Source organism: Agelaius phoeniceus, chromosome 17, assembly GCF_051311805.1.
Source record: "Agelaius phoeniceus isolate bAgePho1 chromosome 17, bAgePho1.hap1, whole genome shotgun sequence".
NCBI classification, from domain to species: Eukaryota; Metazoa; Chordata; class Aves; order Passeriformes; family Icteridae; genus Agelaius; species Agelaius phoeniceus.
The window spans coordinates 14,974,035-14,996,724 of record NC_135281.1 but is presented as its reverse complement, the minus strand read 5'-3'; the positions used below and the strand labels follow the sequence as shown (position 1 = coordinate 14,996,724).

General features: G+C 46.2%; 1 protein-coding gene across 2 annotated transcripts in view; it reads right to left on the bottom strand.

Moving 5' to 3' along the window:
* ATP9A (ATPase phospholipid transporting 9A (putative)) overlaps positions 1–21,700 on the bottom strand; it is a 47,723-nt gene extending 26,023 nt beyond the window's left edge. For both annotated transcript variants that reach the window (XM_077187528.1, XM_077187529.1), the window contains exons 1-13: positions 21,463–21,700; positions 15,495–15,639; positions 15,069–15,182; positions 13,528–13,636; positions 8,379–8,437; positions 7,443–7,494; positions 6,800–6,894; positions 6,392–6,472; positions 6,137–6,212; positions 4,039–4,115; positions 3,271–3,431; positions 2,455–2,597; positions 1,624–1,736 (exon numbers count right to left, since the gene is read on the bottom strand). In XM_077187528.1, coding sequence (XP_077043643.1) covers positions 1,624–1,736; positions 2,455–2,597; positions 3,271–3,431; positions 4,039–4,115; positions 6,137–6,212; positions 6,392–6,472; positions 6,800–6,894; positions 7,443–7,494; positions 8,379–8,437; positions 13,528–13,636; positions 15,069–15,182; positions 15,495–15,639; positions 21,463–21,530 — 1,293 coding nt within the window. In that variant the 5' untranslated portion in view covers positions 21,531–21,700. The remainder of the gene's footprint in view (positions 1–1,623; positions 1,737–2,454; positions 2,598–3,270; positions 3,432–4,038; positions 4,116–6,136; positions 6,213–6,391; positions 6,473–6,799; positions 6,895–7,442; positions 7,495–8,378; positions 8,438–13,527; positions 13,637–15,068; positions 15,183–15,494; positions 15,640–21,462) is intronic.
* Between the last annotated feature and the right edge of the window lie 990 nt (positions 21,701–22,690).

Here is a 22,690-nt window from a genome sequence, read left to right as displayed (position 1 = left end):
CAGGCACACTCTCCACCCTGCAGCCCCACATTTCTCTTCACAGAGAAAAGCAAGGCACGATTCTTCCCAAGAATATCTCTGGGTTTTGCATTCTCTGAACCTCAGAGAAAGGAAACACAATTCTTATCATTTGCTGTGCCCGTGTTTGTGCCAAAGTAGAATGCAATGTGCAGATTGTTTACCCACAGTGATGGTGTTTTGTTTCCTTGGCCTATCAAGGCCAGGTGTGGGTGTGTTGGGACTGTTGGGTGACAGTCACGAGATTCTGGGAAGTGTGTGCAGGGTTGAGTGCTTGGCAGATTCAGTTTTAGATGTATAGAATAATATAGTATAATAAAGTAATTAATTAGCCCTCTGATTGATGGAGTCCTCCTCATCATTCCTCCTTTTTCGGGGCCCTCGCAGCATTGCCATACCACCCCTCACTCAGGCCACTCATTGTCCCCTGGGAACACCCCAGTGCAGCTCAGCTCCTGGAGCATTGCTCCTGAAGGGCCCCAATAGATTGAAGCTTTGGGACAGTACACCAAGAAAAATGGTGCAAATCCACCAAAGGGGGACACACCAGCCTCAAAAGACTCAGCAAAACCACTTTTTTACTCCACAAAAGACCATTGGTTTGGGAAATTTAGAGTCACTTGGGTTTCATGTGCAAGAGAATATAATTGGTGAAAACACAAAACAGATGACTGGTATGGAGCTAGAAAATCTTAATTACATTCATTTATTTTTTAATACTATTTTTAGTATCAGAATGGGAGTCTTCAGATAATTGCACAATTACTAAATTATCCCAGTTGAAGAAGGGACACACAGTGATCCAGTTTCCTGCTCTGTTAACCTTTAGTGTCAAGAGGACAAGAGTTTCACTTCCAGGTCAAAGGGCCACAACATGGTAAAAATAAGAGCAAAGAATAAGAACTACAGTTCAAAATGAATCATTGCCAGCAAATGCTTCTCATTATAAGGAATCTCACTTGGTAATTATGAAAGTTTTATGAGACATATATCCCTTACCAGGGTAATTCCACATGTTATTTTCCACACTAGTGATTAGGACCCATAAGATCTTCAAAATTAGTATCACTGCTCATCAGCACTGCTGCCAAAATCCAACAGCAAACCCTCAGCTGAAGTGCACTCAGTCACTGCTCACACACTGCACTAGTCAGTCACCCAAAGGTTCCTGACTGGGCACTTTGGCAAATAATTAATCAGTAGTCAAGTTTTCTCTAGAGATTCTGTACAAAATGAAGGCAAATAAAGCTGAAGTCTGGGTTTTTTTTTGTTTTTTGGTTTTTTTAAATACAGTTCTGTCATTTAAGGGTCTCAACACAAGAGAAGAACTAAATGCTAGGAAGGAGAAAAAAAAGAGATAGCTGGATGTCTAAATAAAAGTTATTTTAGACTCAGACCTCAGCAGCAAGACACACTTGCTCGTGATGTGAAACAACCCACAGAACATAATGAGCAATCACGACATTATTTATGAATGAAGCATCCAGTGACCCTCAGGCTTTCCCAGAAGCAGCTCATAAGCAGATCCCTACCACATGAATTCCCCACTGGCCCAGCAATGTGGAATTTTGGGCAGAGGAAGCCAGGGGATGCAGCTGGTTGTACCTGTGTGTAAATGCTGAATATGTGGCTCTGCACCTCGTCCATGGAGTCCAGGCCGTACGCCACCGTTCCCAGGTGGAGCCTCTTGAAAACCATCTCATTCTGGGTGAGAGTCCCTGGGAAAACAGCACCATGGGGTGGGAACAACACCTCCTGTCCCCGCTGTGCCTCCAGCACAGAAACCTGAATGTGGGCCAGCAGCTGAAGCCATCACTGCAGCACTCCCAGCACAGCCAGGGCTGGCAAAAAACCCAAAATCAACAGACCTGAGGGCTCATTCTCCTGGGAACTGGGAGTGTATAAGTAACAATGAGATTTAGCCCACAGTCAATGCCAGCAGGAGCTGCAGGCACAGTTCTGGTCTCACTGGAACCAAAAACATCGGAAACTACTTCAGTGGGACCAGGATTTTATGTCAGACCAAGCTCTTCATTACAGCTCAGGACTTCAATTCAAGCTCAGCTTCAAAAGTGTAAGGCAGCAGCAGACAGCTTCTGCCTATATATATGTTATCTTAACCTGGCTTTGAAAACCAGCTCTAAAAAGTTGATTTTAATTTTATTTTTACCCTCAGCTGTTGTTGTAATAGTGTGCTTTAAGTATTCCTTCAAGTAGTATAATATTCCTGTCCTAGCTTACTTACAGCACATTCAGAACAAAAAAAAGCAGAACTTTTTTTTTCAAAATCTGATTAAATCATATTGTCAAAGTGACAGGAAATGCATATTTCTTCCAGTCCAAAGAAATCTCACATTATTATCTTTTCCTGGCCAAAAACATAACAGAATCCAAACAGCATGCCATGACTCAAAGCTGTATTTTCTGCACCAGTACCTGTTTTGTCTGTAAGCAAATAGGAAATCCTCCCCAGCTGCTCAGGGATGGTGCTGGACCGAACCACAGTGCCAGGGATTTTGGAATCTCTGCGGATCACCCAGCTGTACACAATCTTCCCCATGTCCAGATTCACACGTAAACTGCACAGGAGGAAAAAGGAAAATAAAAATTATCACCAGGTAAACTTTGGAAAAAATCCTTGTGAACTGCCACAGTGCAATGAAAGGACAACAAGTTCCACAGTGAACCTGAGGTGCCAAAGGAGAGTTTCAGAAGTTTGTTCAAAGTCAGTGCTCTGGTGGCCAGTGTAATTACCCTGTCATTCAAAGACAGATGACAAAATTGAATGAGAAGAGCAGATATGATTTGAGGGGAAGGTGGACAGAGTAAGGACAGTGATGGATACCAGAGAGCAGATTAAAAATGGAACTGAAATGAATCCCAGTCCTGCACCCAAATTTACTAATCTACTTTCTAATACAGTACAATTTAATATCAAAGTTTCATTGCCCTCTAAATGCATTCCCCTACATTCTGTATAAAACACCCTCCTTTTCCATTTTTTACTCTGTTCTAATCACAGTAACCAAGTATATCAAACACTGAGAGAAGGGAATTTAAATGCCTAATCCCCAGTCTGAGCCAGCGAATGGGTTAATAAATTCAACAAATTCAGCAGAAACTACAAAGCAATTCTTATGTTCTAGCTTCATTTCTACTTCTGGCCTGGCTGAGCTGTGCCAGGAGCAGGTAAGAGCTCAGGGGCCCGAGCAGGCAGTGCTGTGCTGGGAGCACTCCCAGCTGTGCCCTCACCTGATGGGAATGATGTTTGAGAACAGCAGCAGGAACCTGATGATCTGCAGGTACCAGCGGCCTGCGAAGTGCTGAAGGGCCACCATGACCAGGGACACCACCACCAGAGCCCCAAACAGGATCTTTGTGAGACAGTTCACCTCCAAATCAAAGAGGCCAATCTAGAACAGCAGGAGAGACAGATTTCAGGCACACAGATGAAGGTGCCAGCTCAGTGCAATATTCACAAAGGAAGTGAGCTGCCACTCCATCCAAAGAGCCATTCCCACTAGTCAGCTTCTCTTCTTTCAAAACACTACAAACATATTTAAATTTATAATCAATACGCTTGCCAGCTTATTACATGAGATTTCCATCCCTCAGAAGCTCAGCAGAGGATGCAGAGGTGTGAGAGGGCTCACGCTGCCAAAAGCTGTGTAAACATCCCTGCACTGTGTCTTAGCTGTGCTACAATGGAAGAAATACAGCAAAAGAAGCTTTTCTATTCTAATGGGAACTGTCTCATTATAAACATATAAAACAATGGTTTGAACAACCTTAAAAAAGTGTCATGACATATGTATAATAGGATGAAAAAAATCCTATAGAAATCCAGGAGAAATAGCTTCTGTCCTGGTAACTATCTTAAATCACAGGCTGGAAAATATGAATTACTCCTATGAAGTTGTCCCTAGAGTGTGTACATAGAGAATTTAGAAGGATCTCCTTTTAAAAAATGATCTGTTTCTGACCCTTGTTATTTATTACAAACCTGTTTCTTCACCATACCTTACTTCTGGGGTTGGAGGTGTTCATCACACTGCGCAGCTCCCTTCCCGTGTAGAGGACAACTCCCACCACAGTACCTGCACACACAGAGGTTTTCTCCATGAAAATACTCCTCAGGTGGAGAGCACTTTCAGCAGGCTAATTTCAGAAGCAAGCAGAAACTCAAAAAGCTGGGATCTGCAACACCACACCTATGAAAACACAGACTGGAACAGGAAACATCCTCGCAGGCAGTAATTCAGTCTCAGGGCTGGACTTGATGCAGCATCACAGACTCCATCAGCTCATGGGAAGAGCAGCCAGCTCTGCTCTACCTTCCCTGACCCCCTTTTGATCCATTTGTCTCTCTAGACTATAAATAAATGTTGGTAGGGATGGAGGATTTCTTGGATTTCCTCCCACCACTTGGAATCCCACTTTGGTGCTGCCTTCCACCAAACCTTCATTGTGTCTCCAAATTACACCAGCTCTGGGCTAGGGGTATTTACTGGCAAAGGTTGAAACAAACAGAGCAAATCTAATTAATTCCAGAGCTCAAAGACAGAATTACCTTATTTTAAAATCTACAATTTACTTTAAGCATTTATCTAAATACTGCTCCTACCACAAAGTGAATCACACCAACTCCTACCTTCCTGGAACAGATGGAGCTGCTGGGAGCCCATCAGTGAATTTGAATGCTCTGTCCCACAGTTGCTAAAGAGATGAGAGCAACAAAGACCCCAATTTTCTTCTTGCAGAAACATAATTCACCATAAAATACAGGGTTTCTATGGGTTTTCTCTTAAAGACTTTTCAAAGAGCCATGAAGAAAAAGCTGTCTACCATCAACAGCTTAAAAGCTGCTATTGCCCAGAGTTAGGAGTCTGTAAAAATGGAGAAAACCAACTCTAAAAAAAGCACTACTGCCAATACATTGCTACTTTATACTCTACTGCTCCCCTGCTCTCACTAATGATCAGTTTTAACAAGCTGCAGGTGACTTATTTTAAAATAAGGCTGATTCAAGAGAGGTGGTTTCTAAAAATATGCTGAGAAACATTCCTTTAAAAAAACACCCCCAAAAACAACAACAAATCCTTGGAGCCAGATGGCAGGTGGTGGTAAGATCATCACAATTCAGATCAGCAGATGGCATAGCTACTCCAAATCCACTGCAAACAGTCAGACCCAGCCCTCCTGCAGCAGATGGAGAAAGACACATTGCTCTGCTTCATCTTACAGGGGCTGCCCCATGAGATGGCACCACAACCCGACAGCAGAAGAAAAATAATATCCACATTTTCTCCTTACAGAAATAACTTACAACATGCTATTTGTTATTACCACAGGAGAAACAAAATCCAGTATTGTATTGATCAGTCAGTCAAAATGAGAGGAAGCACCTGCCAGGACTAGAATAAGCTTGAAAACAGATTGATCTGTGAAAAGGGAGTGTTTCTAGCTGGTTTATGGCCATTTCAAACAGACTCAATCGCATAAACCCTTTGAAATTATATTTGCAAATGCACTGTCAAGTCTCTCCGTTTGATAAGTTTAGCTCCAGAGCTGGACTCCAGAATTCCACTCTCCTCCAGCTACTGCCCAGCAAACACACTGGGCAGGAGAGGAACAAGGCTTTTACTTTGACAAGCCCCTACAGGGGGGCATTGATTAATCTCAGGCCTCGGGAGTTTATCGTACATATGAGTCAAAATCTGTCAAAGACTTGATTTTTTTCCTTTCTTAAGAGTATATAGGACAAACTCGATGGCAGCACTTACCTGGAAATCTTTCATCTCAGCTTCTGTTCCCAGAATCCATTTGACACCATTTCTGTTACAGATTAGGATGTCAATGTGCAGAGCAATTAAGTGCTATTCTGCTCCTAGATGCTAAAGAAGGGCCCCAAAGGCCACTCCACTTCTTTCTCATCTAGGAATGTCCAAGAGGCAATTAGATGTCAGCTTAGCTCCCCAGAGGTGTTAGGACAAGGGGGAAACCTCATTCCAACTGCTAATTTCTCCAACTGACAGAATTATTATTCCATCACAGAAATACCTTTAAAAATTGTTAACATATTCCCTTAAAAACAATTTTACATGGGTCTCCACCTTACCTGATGCAATCACTGTGCTGGCCCACAGGGTGTTTTCTATGCTTAAACTTTCATTTACTGGAGGGTCACTGTCCTCCTACAATGGGAAAAAGAGAAAAATAAACAAACTTGTCAGTAATGGAAAAGAGCAGAGGATGAGAGGAGTCCACAGAGGTGTTTGGGGAGGGATGCTGGGTAAGCTGGCAGAGGGATTTCTGATAGGATGGAGAATTTCCATAAACCCTGGCTGATTTCAGGCCCTGCCAGCTGACTCACCCTGGTGAAGGTCCCCACGAAGTTGTGTATGTCAATGTTGGGTTCTTCTGCGTAGACGTAGGAGCGGATTTGCAGCAGGTCCTGTCAAACAGACACATCCATCAGCCCTACCAGCTCCTATCAGCCAGCCACAGCTTATAATGTACAGGAGTTTCATCAGAATACTGCACCAAGAGTTACTTGGCATGGTTTTAGAATTGACTTGATACCTACTGCAATCTAGGAGTCCCCCAGAAAACACACCTGGGGTAGCAGGGGACTTCCTGGGGTGACACCTGAGGGACTCCTGGGACTTATCTGTGCCCCAGGAAAGAAACCCCAGCCTGAAAACAGGACTGCAGCAGCCCCAGGTTTTCAGGTAAAGCCTGTCCACAGCTCCCAAGCACAGAGTGCCAGGCAGGTGCTCACAGAGGCCGTGGGCAGGCGCTGGGTGCAGGTGACGGGCAGCCGCAGCTTCCAGTCGGTCTCCCCGTCCAGCTGGTCCGTGCGCAGGAAGCAGGACCCTGGGGATGGGAACAGCAGTCAGGGACCCTGCCACCTCTGCCAGGCACACCTGCAGGTAACTCAGGGCATGGCCTCCCCTCTAGGACACCCACATCCTTCTTCCTCTGGAAACACGGGCTGATTTGCATTTGTTAATAATGGAATGATGGTGTTCCTGCACCACATTCCTTTCCCTCCACTAGGACAGAATTCTCTGTGCTATATTTTTTTTAAGACACTTGAAATGTTCCCATTAATCTGTTTTCTAACCCTTCTGATCAAACATTTCCTTATCCCACACTTAACAAAGCAAGCCTGAACAGTAAGTAAATATATCTAAAATGCAACCAGATTCATTTACCCTGGACTGAACCCCTACATTCTTTGATTAGCAAACAAAACTAGAGTATAACATCCTGAGAAGTGGTGGTCCATAAAACCACTTGAGTTCCCCCTCTCTCTAAAATTTTACTATTATCTATTTCTTTCACATTTCCAAAAGATAATTTTCTCCAAACAACCAGTGAAAGGTTAATGGCTATTTTGACAATTGGTTCCAGATGTTTACCATTCTTCTCCGACGTCCTCAGGAAGATCATGTCAGCAGGGACCCTCTGGTTCTGGGGGGAGAAGAAAGGCCATTATTGTGCAGCCAGCCCTGCACGCGTGTGCAGCGCCTTCCCCAGAGCAGCAGAGGCACAAAGAGGATTCCTTTGTCAGCCTGGAGCCTGGGATTCAGTTTGCTTTGAATCCTGAACTCGCTTCCCTGCAGAATTCCAAGTGCACGATAATAACTGGTGCCAGCTCCCACTGACCAGACCCAAGGGTTAGGTTTACAAAAGGGCTGGAGAGTAATTCTAGAAGTATGAAGAAATCTTAAACTAGTGCTGGTTTCCTTTCAAGGAGTCCCATGTTAGCAGAAAGGTTGTATCTGGAATCTGCAGCTACCAAGTTTCTCATTTTGTACTGAGTATTTTCATACTAATGGTTTTAGAGGTCACGGCTGCTTGCAGAGAGTGGGTGGGAAAAACAAAATCAGTGGATTTAAAAAAAACACATTAGAAGTTGTACAAAGGGGGAAATATGCCTGTATATACCAGTATCTACAAACAGATCACTGGGTCTCCCAAAGCTGCAATGCTTATACCCAAAGAAACACCTGGGTGCTGCATTTGTTCCAGGTATTTAACCTGTGGCCAACAGTCACAGAAAGGATAGGGAAGTTCTTTATCTTGCTATAGTATAAGTAAAAGAAGAGGTTATAGGCATACCTACAGATTTACCCTCATTTGAAAAGATAATGATGTCATTGGTGAAGTGGGAGAACACCGTAAAGTGATTAAATATTTAAACTTGTGTTCAACACCTGATATTCTAAGCCTGCTGTAAAGTAAGTAGGAATTCAAAAGATCTCATTTTCTGTGGTCTTGCAAACAAAAAAAAAAAAAACCCAAAAAACCCATACAACCAACTTTCCACAGTAAAGATGAATATAAAGGCAAACCTTTTCCACAATGATGAGGTCACCCACTTGTATGTTAGAGCTCTTCACCTTGACAGTCCCTGCAAAGGAAAGGCGCTGGTGTCAGAGCGGAGCAGGACAGGGTTTGGGTGCTGTGTGCTGCTCCTCCCCTCCCTTCCTTCCCCTGCACTATGGGGGTGAAAATGGGAAATGTTTCCACCCCAGGAACTGGGCAATGCTGCCCTGGGAGGATTTCTGAGCTCACTATCCCCACTAAGGGGTGGGTCCCCCACAAAGGGCTGAAGCCCCTCCTGTAACAGCTCCAGACACCAGCCCTGGCTGCAGAAAGCCCCAGCCACTCCTTAGTCATAACTCTGAAACAACTCACTAAACTCCTTTTTGTACTGCTTAACTCATGAATTCAAAAACACTTTCAGCATCAGGCAGGTGCCAGAGCAAGAACAGAAAGTTACAGCAGGGAACCATCAAATCCAATTCCTTTATCTCAGGTGCCTGGAAATGCAAAGCTCGACTCTCAAGCCAAGGCCTGGAAGTACAACGGGTCCTTCCAAAATCCAGCCTCACTTGCTGCCTGCTGCAGCTACAGTCTCTGGCTCAGCTCTGCCACCTCTCCTTTGCCTCTTGCAGCCCTGGCCAAACCAGCAGAGAACACGTCCTACAGAAATCATGTAAATATTTATTCCTGTGCAGCTGTCAAACATTTCCCAGTTGCTTTAAAACAGGGGATTAATTTAACAATTGGCTAGTAATTTCAAATCATTAGCCAGCTCTAGATTTGGCTTCTCAGACTAACTAGTGATTTATAATCAGTTAATTTGAACCCTGCCTCCACGTGTCTGTTATATTTCAACAAAAGCCTCTTTAATCTGCTGTGATTTGAGTGGAAGTGGGGGAGGCACGTGGAGCTCACCCTGGCACGGACAACACTCCTACTGTACCTCAAAATTCACGGGCTAACTGGCCAGATAGCAGCTCAGGGGAAAGCAGGAGGGGGAAGGGAGGGGGAATAGAAATTAGCACAAAGCACAAAGGTCACTGGGATTTTACTACTGGCAGTCCCTTCATTAGCATCCTTCTCAGGATATGCTTCAGTGTTTCTGCTCCAAATTAACAATGAAAGCCATTCTGGGCTGGGGCAGCCTGCTGCTTTGGTGACACACTGTGTGCCTAACAACATGCTTCATCACTGCTGCTAATAAATGCAGACTTCCTTGCATGCTGTAATTATTCCTACAAATTATAAGCAGTCATGGCCCATTTCACAAATATCTCATAGGTCTTTCATGGATTCTGGAGTTTGCCTTGTGAGGGTTTTTGGTTTAAAAAAAAAAAAAAGTAAACAAAACGAATGCTGGGCTAAAGACATCTCTGCCGGGGCAGGAAGCAAACCGGGGATTAAGAGTCCATTACGCTGGGGCTTGAAAAGAAAAGCTGCACTCCAAGAGGATCAAAAAAAGCATCCCTGGCAGTCTTCTGTATGGGCTATACAAAGTTAGGTACTATGACACTAAAAGGGTCTGACAGATAACATCTCTTCCTCCCCTTTTAATACGGTTATTCACAAAGCAACAAAAAGTGCTTTTGAATATTCTCCTGTGCAAAGGAAGGGGGGGAAAAAGCCCGAGTGCTCTCCCCACACAGGCACAGCCACTCCCGACCCAAAGTGCAGAAAAGCTATGGATTTGTTTAACCATACTTTCTGTATTCTCTCCAAGATCACAAGGACTTATCTGGTGACTGTCAGCAGAAGCAGCGCTACCTGCAGGGTTCAGGCAAACTTACTTTTTTAGGTTTTCCTTAACAAGGAAAAAAATCATTCTGCAAAAGAAAAATTAATGCCTGGACAAAGCTGTAACGTGATGATTTCCTATCATTACGTACATAAAAGGCTTTTGGGATCATTATGCTGAAAACAGTATCATCTGCTGCAGAATTTTTCCAATTTGAGAAAACCCAAAGCAGCTGGAGCAGATTTGTCTTGTTCAGGAACCCTCCCAACCTCAGCTGTTGGAGGGTAAAACAAAGAGGGGACCTTTCTAACCAGCACACGTTTTTATAACTCCTGGATAAATGAGATGCCCTTTTTAGGTAGCTAATTCTGCTTTTGCAGCCTCCCTGGCCCCCGTGGGTGACATCTCTGCAGTGTGCACACACGTCCTGCTAAGAAGGCCCAGGACCAGATGTTTCCTTTGACTCAGGACTCCCATAAAGAACTTACTTGAATTAGTTTTATTTTGATCTTGGGAATTCTGTAATTCCCTTTTCTTTCTGTGGGGAAACTGCCACCTAAACATCAGATGTTTTCTCATGCATGTTTAAAACCAGCTAATAAGCACAACTGTTCCATTTCCTACAACTGCTCTATTTAAATATTTTTGTAATTAAATATTTTTGTAATTATAAACTCCTGGTTTTGTAAGTGCAACTAGAAATGCTTCCTCTAAATACACACAGGTTTATTCAGCGTTTATATCACTTTCAGCTTGTACTTCCTTAAGTTTATCAGAATAGAAGTTGGTGTTTATCACTTTTTAAAAGGAACTAGTCTTGAGCTCTCATTCAAATAAATCTATTGTTAAAATTTGTCTGGTATTTGTTTCATTCTCTGCTATGCCCTGATTTATCTTGTTTAAAGACAAGAAAGTAAACATAATCAAATGCAAACAGTTTGCTCCAATTTAAGCTATGGTTTTTGAAATTATCACCAAATTTGCAGCATGATGGATGCACCAGAAAGCAGATCATTTCAAGGAATAAATATATTAGCCAGAAAAGATTCCCCTTTTTGCCCTATGAACACTTAGGTCAAAATTTCACAATAGATCTGCAAAGCTGCACTGAAGTACAGACCCAAACACTTACTCTGGAATTAAAGATGAAGCCAGAGGTTTACTAAAACAAGTTAAATGCATCTAAAACATAAAAAAGAAGGGGGGTGGGTTTGTTTGATGTGCTGCACCAAACTTTTGGCTTTTGTAGCCTTATGCTGTGGAGCGGGACTTGCAGAGTTTGGGAAAATATTGGTTTTTTTATGGCTGGTAAATGCCAATGATCTGTATCTTAAGTAGCACCCCTCAGTAGGAGGTCCCTTCCCACTTTTCTGTGGAGTTTCTCTCTATTATGCAGTGTTACCCAGGGAGGGGGGCTGCAGGAGAAGAAAAACAAGCCAGGAATTTGCAAGCACAGTTCGAGCTCTCCATCAAGCAGATCAGAACACAGAGCCCTGAACACAGGAAGGCTTGTGGCTTATGAATAGGGGATTGAAATTTGATTATTTTTTATAACAATCCAAACAATTCTTCTTTAAATGCAGAGCTTTCCACTAAAAAAAGAAACAACCAAAAAAAACCACTTTTCGAGAAGTCTGCTGGCTTTGTCATTTTGGAACATAAATGGATCATCTGGGTAAAAAGATAAAAAAGGTTTAGGGTGGAGGTTTTTGTCATTAGGTCTCAGCACAGGGCTGTACCAAACCCCTGCAGCACGACCTGTGCTTTTCAACAGCAGCAACAAAAGAAACAGCTTGTAAAAACCCCAGGTCCTACTGTCAGCTACACTGAAAATTAATTGTTCACATCAGCTGTTCCAAATTTATTTTGATATTTGCTGCCTCTACCTCTGAGCTGGTGACACTCTCCCTTGAAAAGCCAGCTCCTTCCTCTGACTGTATAAAGGGGTGAGATAAATTAACCCCCAAATTTCCATCCCCAGCCTCACCAGGCCCTTCCCTGCTCCCAGGTAATTCCCAGAGGAGCTGAGGTTTTAATCAGCAGAAAAGATGATCAGCTCTCCCAAAAAAATAAGTTCTGAGATTCAGTGAGAGACAGAAAATTACTCTTCTCCCCAAACCATGTGACAATCATAAATAATTTTCTACAATTTTTCTACTCTGAGCTATACTACACTCTCATTCCTGTTTCAGCACAAAGATCATGTTAAATACAGTGGCTTGAGATTTTCAGCTAGTGCCCAGCTGCCAATCCTCCTTGGTTTCTTTCACAAAAATTAGAGAAGTTAAAGGACTGGGGGGAGGGAAATCATTCATGGGAAACGTAATAGCAATATGAAAAGAACTAAAGGAGAGGTCAGGCCCCTTATAGATCATTGAATAGAATCCAGAAGGCAACTCTTTTATATCTTTAAATAGATGTAGTACACCCCTCTTGGATGAGGCTTTTGTTGGTTGCCAAGCATTTTAAGTGTTGTACTAAGAACATGTTATTAAAAGGGGATTTAATATTCAGAAAACTCAAACTCCCCAGTTTGGAGTTGCCTCATAACTCCTGGCATGAGAAATATATCCAGCCTTAAGCAATTATATTTGAAAAGCAGCCTTATTCCTACAAATGCAGCATTTTTTTTTACTACACCTACATCACTGCATCTTAATCCAGGGGTATAAACTTTTATAAGTCAGAAATTGGAAACGGAAAAGAACCAAAACTTGCTCAAATTCAGTTCATCCCCTTTTTGAAACAAAACTCTGGCCTCACCATCTTTGTCATGGTATTAGAAGTAACTCCATGGTGAGGCAGCACTGGATTGTTCAAATGAGAATTTAAATGTCTTTGTTAGGTACAGCACAGCTGGAAACAATGGCCAGAGCAGGGTCAGGCTCAGCTGAGCCCAGCCTGGGCTCTCTCCCAAACGGGGGCTCCAAACTCCTCAGGGCTGCAGAGGAGCTCAAGGGGATGGACATGGAAAATGCAGGAGCTGATCCTGCCAGTCCTCAGGAACCACAGCAGCTGCTGCAGACAAACACACACCTCATCATTTTTAGGGTCTTTTTAGGCTCTGTAGGGTGGGCAGGCCCTGGCACCGGTGCCCAGAGCAGCTGGGGCTGCCCCTGGATCCCTGGCAGTGCCCAAGGCCAGGCTGGACACTGGGCCTGGAAGGGCCTGGGAGCACCTGGGACAGTGGGAGGTGTCCCTGCCCATGGATGGGGTGGCACTGGGTGATCCTTAGGGTCCCTTCCCACCCAGCCCATGCCATGAATCCCTCAGCAAACCCCAACCTCCAGCAGAGCCGCTGAGGAGCCACCCAGGAGCAGCCCCCGCGTGCCGGGGCTCCGTGGCCACAAAGCCACGTGCCTGGGAGCCCAGAGCCCCCTCCCAGGCCTGAACTCTGGCTCTGGCTGTCAGCAGGGCTGAGTTCCCAGCCTGGGGCTGACCTCTGGCTGTGAGCTTGCTGTAGATCTGCGAGTTCACCTCCTTGTCCCTCATGTAGCAGCGCAGCTCCTCGGCCGCCTCGCGGATCACGGTGACAGCCAGCACAAACCCCTGCCAGCAGCACGGGGAAACAGAGGGAGCAAAGGGTCAGGGAGAAATCACATCTGCCTCCAACAACAGCCATATTTATCAGTGCCAATGTAACAATCTGCATTTCCTTCCTCTAGCTGATCCTCCTGCATCGGTGCACTGAGATGTGCTGCTGTGCAATCCCCAGTACCAAACCCACACCAGCTCCTTAAAAACACACTTGCTGCTTAAGAAACTTCCCAGTTTTATCAGGGTGCTCTCCCCAGGCACACCTTTGTAAAGGTAATCCCCCAAGCAAATCTTTATAAAGTTTATCCCCAAAGAACCTCCGTGGAGTTTACCTGAAGAATGTAAGGACCAGATCTCATTTCACCCCACAGCTGAGTAATCAAGAGAGAGAAATCCAGGGTAAGGCAGACCCCTCTAATCCCAGTGCTCAGCACCTCAGAGCCACTGTACTCAGCACAACTCATCTGGGAGAGTTCTTTGTATAGCAATGTAAAGAGAAATCTGTATAAACCCCTTTTTATATATTCAGATAAACAGAGGATGCAGGTGCCTTCATGTGTATGTACACAGACACTCCACCTACACAAATAACACTCTAAAGATATTTATGTGCTCTGCTCATGGTATAATTACACGTTTGCCTGATTAGGGCTTCAGTCCTACTCTTCTGTACATCTGAGCAGTCATTTCATTTCCTCTTGCCATGAGGAAATGCCTGCATCCCATCCTTCACTGTATAAAAAATAATTAATAAATGCAAGGCAATTCTTTGTGGGCTTGGTATCACAAAGTCATGTTTCTACCAGAGACTATTAGCTCAGACTAAACAGTTAAAAGACTCCTCATGCACCACAGAAAATGAACTTTTTACAACTTGTGTTGAAAGCTTCAACCAGCTACTGATTACCTCTGTCAATAAGGAGCTTTAGGAAGGGAGCAAGGGGATGTTAGAAACTGCAGGTTTCTAGTACTTACACATATCTAAATGTGTGATCTAATTAATTAATATAACAATGAAATGCATTAATTCATTTACCTAGAAATTCCTACCTGCTTCCCAAAATAAAACTAAAAACGCATCAGCTATTTTCAGCTTAGGTTTCAGCTGATTGAAGAGCCTTCAAATAATCACCCCCAAATATTCCCACATGTTCCAGCTGACTGTGTCATCTCACATATCATTCATGGAGAATTCATGGAGATCCAGGCTTTAAAACAAATAGAATTTTAACAGCAGTGTCCCAGAGCTGCCCCTTCACTCCTTTCTGGCTTTTCCCAGGGATGTCACTGCACTGAAAGGTAAACCCTACAACATGCACAGCACAGGCCTCAGGAAGCAAGTTAAAAATACCATTGAAGGTGTAAACTTACACCTCACAGAAAAGACAGCACAAGAAATTTTGTCAAACACCAAAACTTGGAGAAATAACCTTGAAGGACCTACCAGAGGAACCCAGTATGTGTAAAGTGCACCAAGCCTCATCTCAACCACGAACTGAGAGCAGGCCAAGAGCAAGAAATAAAGGTTGAAGAAGTATTTGAACTGGTTAAACAATACCTAAAAAAAAAAAAGTAGACAAAAAGAGAAGGGAGGATGTTACGCATGTTGAAGTAACCACCAGAAACATTTCTGCATGCTTTCCTAGTGACTAAATGCTGACTTGGGGCAGTTTTAAAGCAGTCCTGGACACTCAGGACACTTCTGTGTCTGGTTTGCTGCTGCCCTGAGGCAGCCTTGGCATCAACTCCACCAAACACAACCCCAGCGTTTTCTCCAGCTCCAGATTCTGCACTTATCTACTGTAAAACCACTGAAAAATGGGGAAAGCGTTGGGGTGGGACAATGAAAAGCAACTTTAGTCATGCTTACCCCAGGGAGGAAGGTAAAAAAGTTGTACTTCTGGTTGTTGATGACATTGCGAGGGTACCTCTGGTCTCTCTTCTCTGGGTGCCCAAGCCAGACACTCCGAGGCCTCGGCTCCCTCCTGCCACAGCACCTCAGGCACTCACAGCACCTGCAGAGGGACCATTCATTAATGAATGAGTTCATTCCTAGCACACCTCTGGGTGTCACACACACACCCCCTGCCTCAGCTGCTCCCTAGGGAGTGCCATACAACCAGAATTAATAGAAATACCCTCAATATAACCACTTCAGGAAGTTCTGCGTGCCCCTGAAACTCTCAATTTTTGTCACCTCTACAAACTAGTTTTGCTTGTTAAAAAAACCAAACTAGTAGATTCTTTCCCCCCCACATTTATGTATAAAATCCACACTGAAAGGCAGCTGGTTACCAAGATCAGACAAACAGCAAAATTGGTGTTAAACACTGAAATTCAGAAGCTCTACTACAGAAATGTATTTATGAGCTAGATACCTTTCAATTTCAGTTTGCTTTTGTGCTTGCAGGTGAAGACCTAAGACAAATAGCCACTTGCATCCCAAATATATTGGAATAGAAACTGCTATAAATGGTGTTATTTGGATTTCAACAGAATATAGATATGCTCTACAGAAATAAAGGGAGAAAAATGTGTTTTTCCTTCCTTCACAAAGGAGAAAAGGCTCCAAAATGAAGCTTTACCCAAGGGAGCAAATCTGGTCTCCACACAGCCTATTTCATCACAATGTGCTTTCCAGTTAGGAAAAATCCGTCAGTCCTTGCAATCAGACATCTGAAACCATTTACCTTTGTTTATTTTTGAGGCTGGGCCTCTTACAGGGATTGTACTCAACAGCAAAATAGCCCCACACCTATATCATAATATTTACAATAGGGTGACCCCTTGCAGCATTTGCCCCACAAACACACTTGTTGCTGTAAGAATGGTCATTTACAAATGCTGTGCTACTCCGGGGCCTGAGAAACAACCTAAAAATAATGCAGCTCCAAGAATATGCAAGAAAGGGCATGGGAGAATCTGCTGAGTAAAACTAACAGGTTTGTGAAATCCCTGCCTGGCTGGAGTCAGTTTTTGCAAGCTCCTGAATTACAGGGAAAGCAAACTGAAAACCTAATTAAACAAACAAAAGGAAAACTTCCTGCCTAGCAAGTTTTGAAGGCAAATATCAGGAGCGTGGATGCCAGAGTAAGGAATATCCAGAATTTCTGCTGGGAGTCTCCTCCACAGCCTTACGGCACGAGCTTCCTGTAAAATATTTAATTTTGAAATTCCCAATGAACAGAATACTACAACCAGCACTGGGAGCCCCAGGTTGCAACACTGGAACTGGGGAGGTTCCTCAGCCCTCAGGAATCCCATTACATCACAGCCCTGGAGCTCCTGTGCCAGGGAGGAAAATCCTGACAGCAAATCCTGACTCTTACCCCAGAAAGTTCCAGGATTTTTGTTCTGAAGGCACCCCCTCAACCCCAGTGCTGGTGTTTAACCCTCAGCACCCTGTGACCGTGTTTGCCCCTCCTGGGCTGTGCTGGGTGGGCTCAGAGCAATCCACTGCCCAAACCCTGCTCCAGCAGGAATGTTATCTCACAATAACTGCTCCAGTGCCAGCCCATGAACTGCTGAAATCAGTTAAAAGTGAACTTTTGGTCAGAACAGAGCAATTTCTCAAGCACAGAACCATGTGCTCATTCTTCCAGGCAGATGTTTATCACTCCTCCCAAAGGTGGCCAATTGCCTTAATTTTTAATTATTTTTAAACTTTTCAGTGATGTCTTAAATTTCACTGGGGAAGAATCAATAAGATTATTAGTTCTCCTTTCCCTTTCTCCTCTGGAAACTGAATAATCTTAATGTAAAAAAGAAAAACCTATTCATATGGGCACCAGAAACAAAGTACTCTGAGCACATACATAGGTGTTTTCAGATTAGCTTTGGTGCCCTTTAAATATCAAGTCCTTTTGACTGGAGCTGTCAGCTTTTTCCAGTCACTTTATTTGTTCCTCCCTGCAAGAGTTTTGCAGGCACTGTGTAGTTCTGTGATCTGCTGTTTCTCTGGCTGCCATCCCTATTTTTAAGTCCCAAGCTTAGAGATGCAGATGATGAGGGAAGGGGCTCCATTACTACAAAATTCTCTGCTCAGAGCAAAGGCAGTGGCACAGGAGGAAGTTTCTGGCAGAGAATTATTTGCATTAGTAGGAATAATAAAATGTTTTCCATCATGAAATCTAAAGACTGCATCCTGGAAAGGGAAAGATTGTCTAGAAAAACAGCTGGGAGTTTACATTGCTGCTGAGAAAGGCTGATAAAGTGAATGTGCACTTTCCAAGAAGAGGAATCACAATGTTACAGAAATGTAAACAGTTTCTGTAAAAGTTTGGGAACAGGTTCCTAAACATTTCTCCTTCTCCATTTTGAAGCTGAAGGACTGAAGAACAGTCCTGCAATAACCCTGAAGTATAGAAAAGGAAGTCAGGGTAAATAATGGACTTTCAAAAACATCACCTTGCAGAAAGACCACGAAAACCACATGAGGACAGCTTATACAGCACTGTGCAATTCACATTTTAAATCATAACTTGGCAAAAATAACAATGGGAAACAAACTCAAAAATCCTCAAATAGAGTCACAACCACTGAAAAGAATCTCTCAGGATGCAAACCGTACCTGAAGCTCAGGCCTGTAGGGGATGCTGCCCTCAATCTGCAGAGGGATCCAAATGAACAGGAGGAACTGAAGAACAGGTCTGCTGTGCACTTCACCTGGGATTATATTTGCTCACAAAACCACATTCCCAGTGGTGATGTAAGAGGCAGGAACACAGCAGAGTGACTGCCAGGTGAACAGCCACTAGCAAGAAGCAGGTTTTATTTATAAATGTTTGACAGAGAAGTATTTGAGGATCAAATGAAAAATACTCCCATGTAAAACAAACCCAATGGGAAAAAAGTGCCACTTTTGTAGGCGTGCAAACCTACAACCAAATGAGTTCTGAGGTGGCATTTGTCAAATTGGTGCTGAAGTTCACTGGCATATTTAGTCACTTCTAAACCGAGCCCATTTCTCAGATCTTGTTTCTGTGACCCTCATGGGCTGTGCTTGGCACCTCTAACACACAAACCAACCCCCACGTGACATCATTCCAAAAACAGGGGACAAATTTTCCATGGCTAAAGAAAACCAGAGCCATGCATGACCACCACCTCACCCTTTTATGCACCTGCAGGTGGAACATTCTGTAACACTCCTGCTGCAGGCCGTGCAGCTGGCATGGCTCTGGAAGGGCCAGGGGAGCTGCAATTCCTGCAATTCCCAATTCCCAGGCTGTGGGAAGGCAGCCCAGCCCCAGGCTGCATGTGCCAGGGCACACCCACACAGGCTCTCCCAGGGCAGGAGCTGCCATCCCTCTCTGTTGACTCTGAAATGGAATTTGCCATTTTAAACAGAGCCAGAGTACACAGGCAGCACCGTGGCACAGCCTCAGCAAGTGTTCCTGTAAAGCTCCTCCTTCCCCTGCAGCTCTGGAGCCAGGCCTTCTCCTCACAGCAGCTGCATGAGCACAGCAGTCTGCTGCTTTAAAAGGAGCCTTGCAGGACTGAGGGCTGACACCAGGAGCTATTTAGGGGACCACTCGTGTCACGTGCTGAGCAGAGCGCCCAGGGTGCTCCAGGAACCTGCAGCTCCTGACTGGGCCCCTGGCAGCTCGGGCTCAGCCCCAGCCCAGCAGGGCTGCTGCAGTTCTGCCATCCCTCCCTCCTCACAGGGCTCCAGAGAGCTGCAAAGCCTCGGGATGAACAGGGCTGAATCAAGGCACAGCATGGGAATGGAGAGCTCAGCCCCTCTGAAGCTGTGCTCAGGAACAGATCCCCACTCTCCCACTCGCTTCTTTAAGCTCATGGCTTCTCTCCAGCACAGACCTGAGCTGTCTGAGCCATCACTCATCTCTGCAAGGTTCCTGAGCCAGCTCCTCCCTGGCTTCCTTTCCAAGCATGCCAGAAGCTGAAGGAAATAAAAGCCTTGCTGGATGGCACCTGCCCTACAGGTGAATTAGCCATTTCTTGCTTTTATTTTAACAGAAACCAAGATTTCTATAGAGGCATTCATGATCAGAAATCTGCTCCCCACTCCAGAAGACCATACCAACAAAAATCTGTCTGAAAACTCACCCTCACTGCTGGAGGACCCCCAGAGCAGGAACCAGCTGGGGCTGTGCTAAAGTGAAGCCCCTCAACACTTGCTCATCCTGGGTTTCATATGCGCCAAGGAACATAAATTGGATGGCTTTCGTGTGGGTTTTTCCTCAGAGGGAACAGAAGAAAGGAGGCCTTGATTATGGCCTAGGATTCCCAGGACTCTGTTCTGGCTGTGACACCAGGGACCCCTCCACTTGCTGGATGATTTATTCTGTGGTTTCTAACACTGGTTTGACTTGACTTCAATGCTTTGCTATCCATCACTTGATCAAACACCAGGAGATCACATCACTAAAACAAGGGTTCCTCATGTATGACAAATCCCACCCCCAAACAATTACTGCACCAAACAGAAACCCCAAATCCAATTTATTTCAACTGCCATTGAGTGAAAGCCCTAGGCAAGCTTCCTTCCTGTGCCGCTGGAATTTTTTGCCACCACTGGAAAGCCTCTCAGTGGCTGCTAATCAGGCAGAATCCACAGGCAATGACCCATGGCTCGGGTTAGCTGAGGGCAGGCTCTGCTAGGCAGCACTAACCACATCCAACACCCAGGAGGCTCTTGCTGGAGATTACAGAACTCCAGGAAAAGAATCCAATCGAGCAGCTTGGAGAAATTTCCCAGGCCCTCACCTCTCCCCGCTCCCTTCAATCGCGTCACCAAAGGCAAGGCCGTGGTGGCTGCACCTTGTGGCACTGGCTCAGCAGCGCATGTGACACAGGCACCGGGGATTGCTGCTGCATCACACACACCTCCCTGCCCCGGGTACGGCCACAGCACCGCCAACCACCTGGCAACAAGGAAAACACCTAATGCTGAATAAACCGTGCACAGCAATGTCAGTCGCAGGGCTCTGAACACAAACTACCAACCAAAAACATTAACAAGGCAAACGTGTATATTTCCCCTTGCTCTAATAGTGAAAATTTCTGTCAATATTTTGGTTTATTTTGCTAACACCACTCACCACATTTAAAAAACCCAAATTCTCCAGGGACGAATGAAATGCTGTGATAATTGACAGCCAGGTGACTCGGATACCACGTACACCCTGCTGTGTGCAAACCAACCTGTCTGCACAGTGGTGCGATTTCGTAATGGCAGACTATTGGAAAACCATTTTCCTTATTTAACTTCCTGCATGGGCACACCGGTATAAACATTTCCCTACGTCTCCTTTAGGGACGCATCGCACGCCCGGGCTACGGCGACATCGCCACCAAGGATATTGTATTGCCGAGCTGATACAGTAAATGGGAGCCGGGCCTTTGTTACACGCACCACCGATGCTCCTGCGCTCCTCCCAGCCGAGGCCGGGGATTCTCCGGCCCCGGCTGATTCCACAGCGGGGATGGACGATGACAAGCAGGAGCCGGGCCGGGCCGGGCCGGGCGGGGGCCGTGTCACCGCGGCCGTGTCACCGCGGCCCCCGCCCGGCCCGGCCCCTCCGGGCGCTGCTGCCCCGCTGTGTCCGCGGCTCCGGCGCTGAAGGCCGGGCCGGGCCGAGCCGCTCCCCGCCGGGGCTGTCCCCGCTCCCGCAGCCCGCCCGCATCCTGCCGTGCGCCGGGCGTGCCGCGGCAATGGCGTCAGGAGCAACCTGTCAGCGCCCGCCTGCCTCCCCCCCGCTCATCCTCCTCATCCTCTCCTCCTCCTCCTCCCGCCCGGGCTCGGGCCGCCGCCCCCGTCCCGCGCATCCCGAGCGCGGCTCCGCCGCCGCCCCGGGGGTCGCGCCGCCCCTCACCCGCCGCGGTGCTTGCTGTCCATGCGCTTCTTCTGCCGGACCGGCTGCAGCGGGATGTTGTCGGTCATGGCCGCGGCTGCGGGGCGGAGCGGAGCGGGGATGCTCCGGCTGCCGGCAGCGCCCAGCCCGGCCGCCGCCGTCTGGCGGCACCGCCGAGGGGCCGGCCCGGCGCCGCCGGCTCCCAGCACGCAGGTGCCGCGCCCGCCCCGCCGCCGGCTCCGCCCCGCGCTCCGGGCACCCCGCACCGAGCGGCCAGGGAGGCTCCGCCGGCCCGGCCCCGAGCGCCGGCACCCGGCGGCTCCAAGGGGCCAGGTGGGGTCGGGTGGGGTCGGGTCCGCTCCGCCCCGGACCGGGCAGGGCAGCCCCGCCCTGATCTGCCCCGCCCTGATCTGCCCCGCCCTGCCCCACCCTGGTCCCGTCCCCGGCCGTCACCCGCTCTGTCCGTCACCCGTCGTGCGCTTTCCCCGGCGCCCCGCGCTCGTTTCCCGTTCTCTCCCAGCCTCGGCAGCCCCCGGCCGGCCCAAGGCCCGCAGCTCACCCCGCCGTGCTCTGTGCTCTGCCTGGCGCAGCTGCGGGCTCGGCTCCCCTCCTGTAGCGCACCCCACCCGCGGCAGGGATGGGATCCCTGCTGCTGCTGCTCGCACCCTGCGCGCTCCGTGACCTTCACCCCCTCCTCTCAACGCCCGTCTCTGGATCCAAATTCAGATGTCCTCTGCAAATTTAGGCTCAAATTGCTCCAGCACTTGTGGTTCTGATTTCAAGCATCTCGTTACACTATGGATTACAGCAGCACAAAACCTTCAACTGTCATTTAATATTTTCCCTTACAGTTGAAGCAGAGTCATCCTGGCATTTTGCAATGAGGACATTTCAGCAAGACAATGAAGAGTTACACCAGCAAGACAATGAAGAGTTACACCAGTTTCAGGCACCAGTACTGTTTAGACACATATTTCCAATGCCATCCTAACTTGGGCTGTCTTGTTACAAAAACTGTAGGATTGATTTTTAGGCTGTATTTCAATTAAGTAATACCATGTTTTAATTTATTATTTCTCAATCTACTGTTCTTACCACCTCCTGGAGACAGCTGAAGTAGAAACAGAAATCCCTTCTCCCACAAACACTTCAGGGCACAAAACATATTTGCTCTATTTTTTCTCATATTCTACATCTGAATTTTTTTTATATGAAAGGATGTGATGCTAGAATTCACTGCAAATTATAA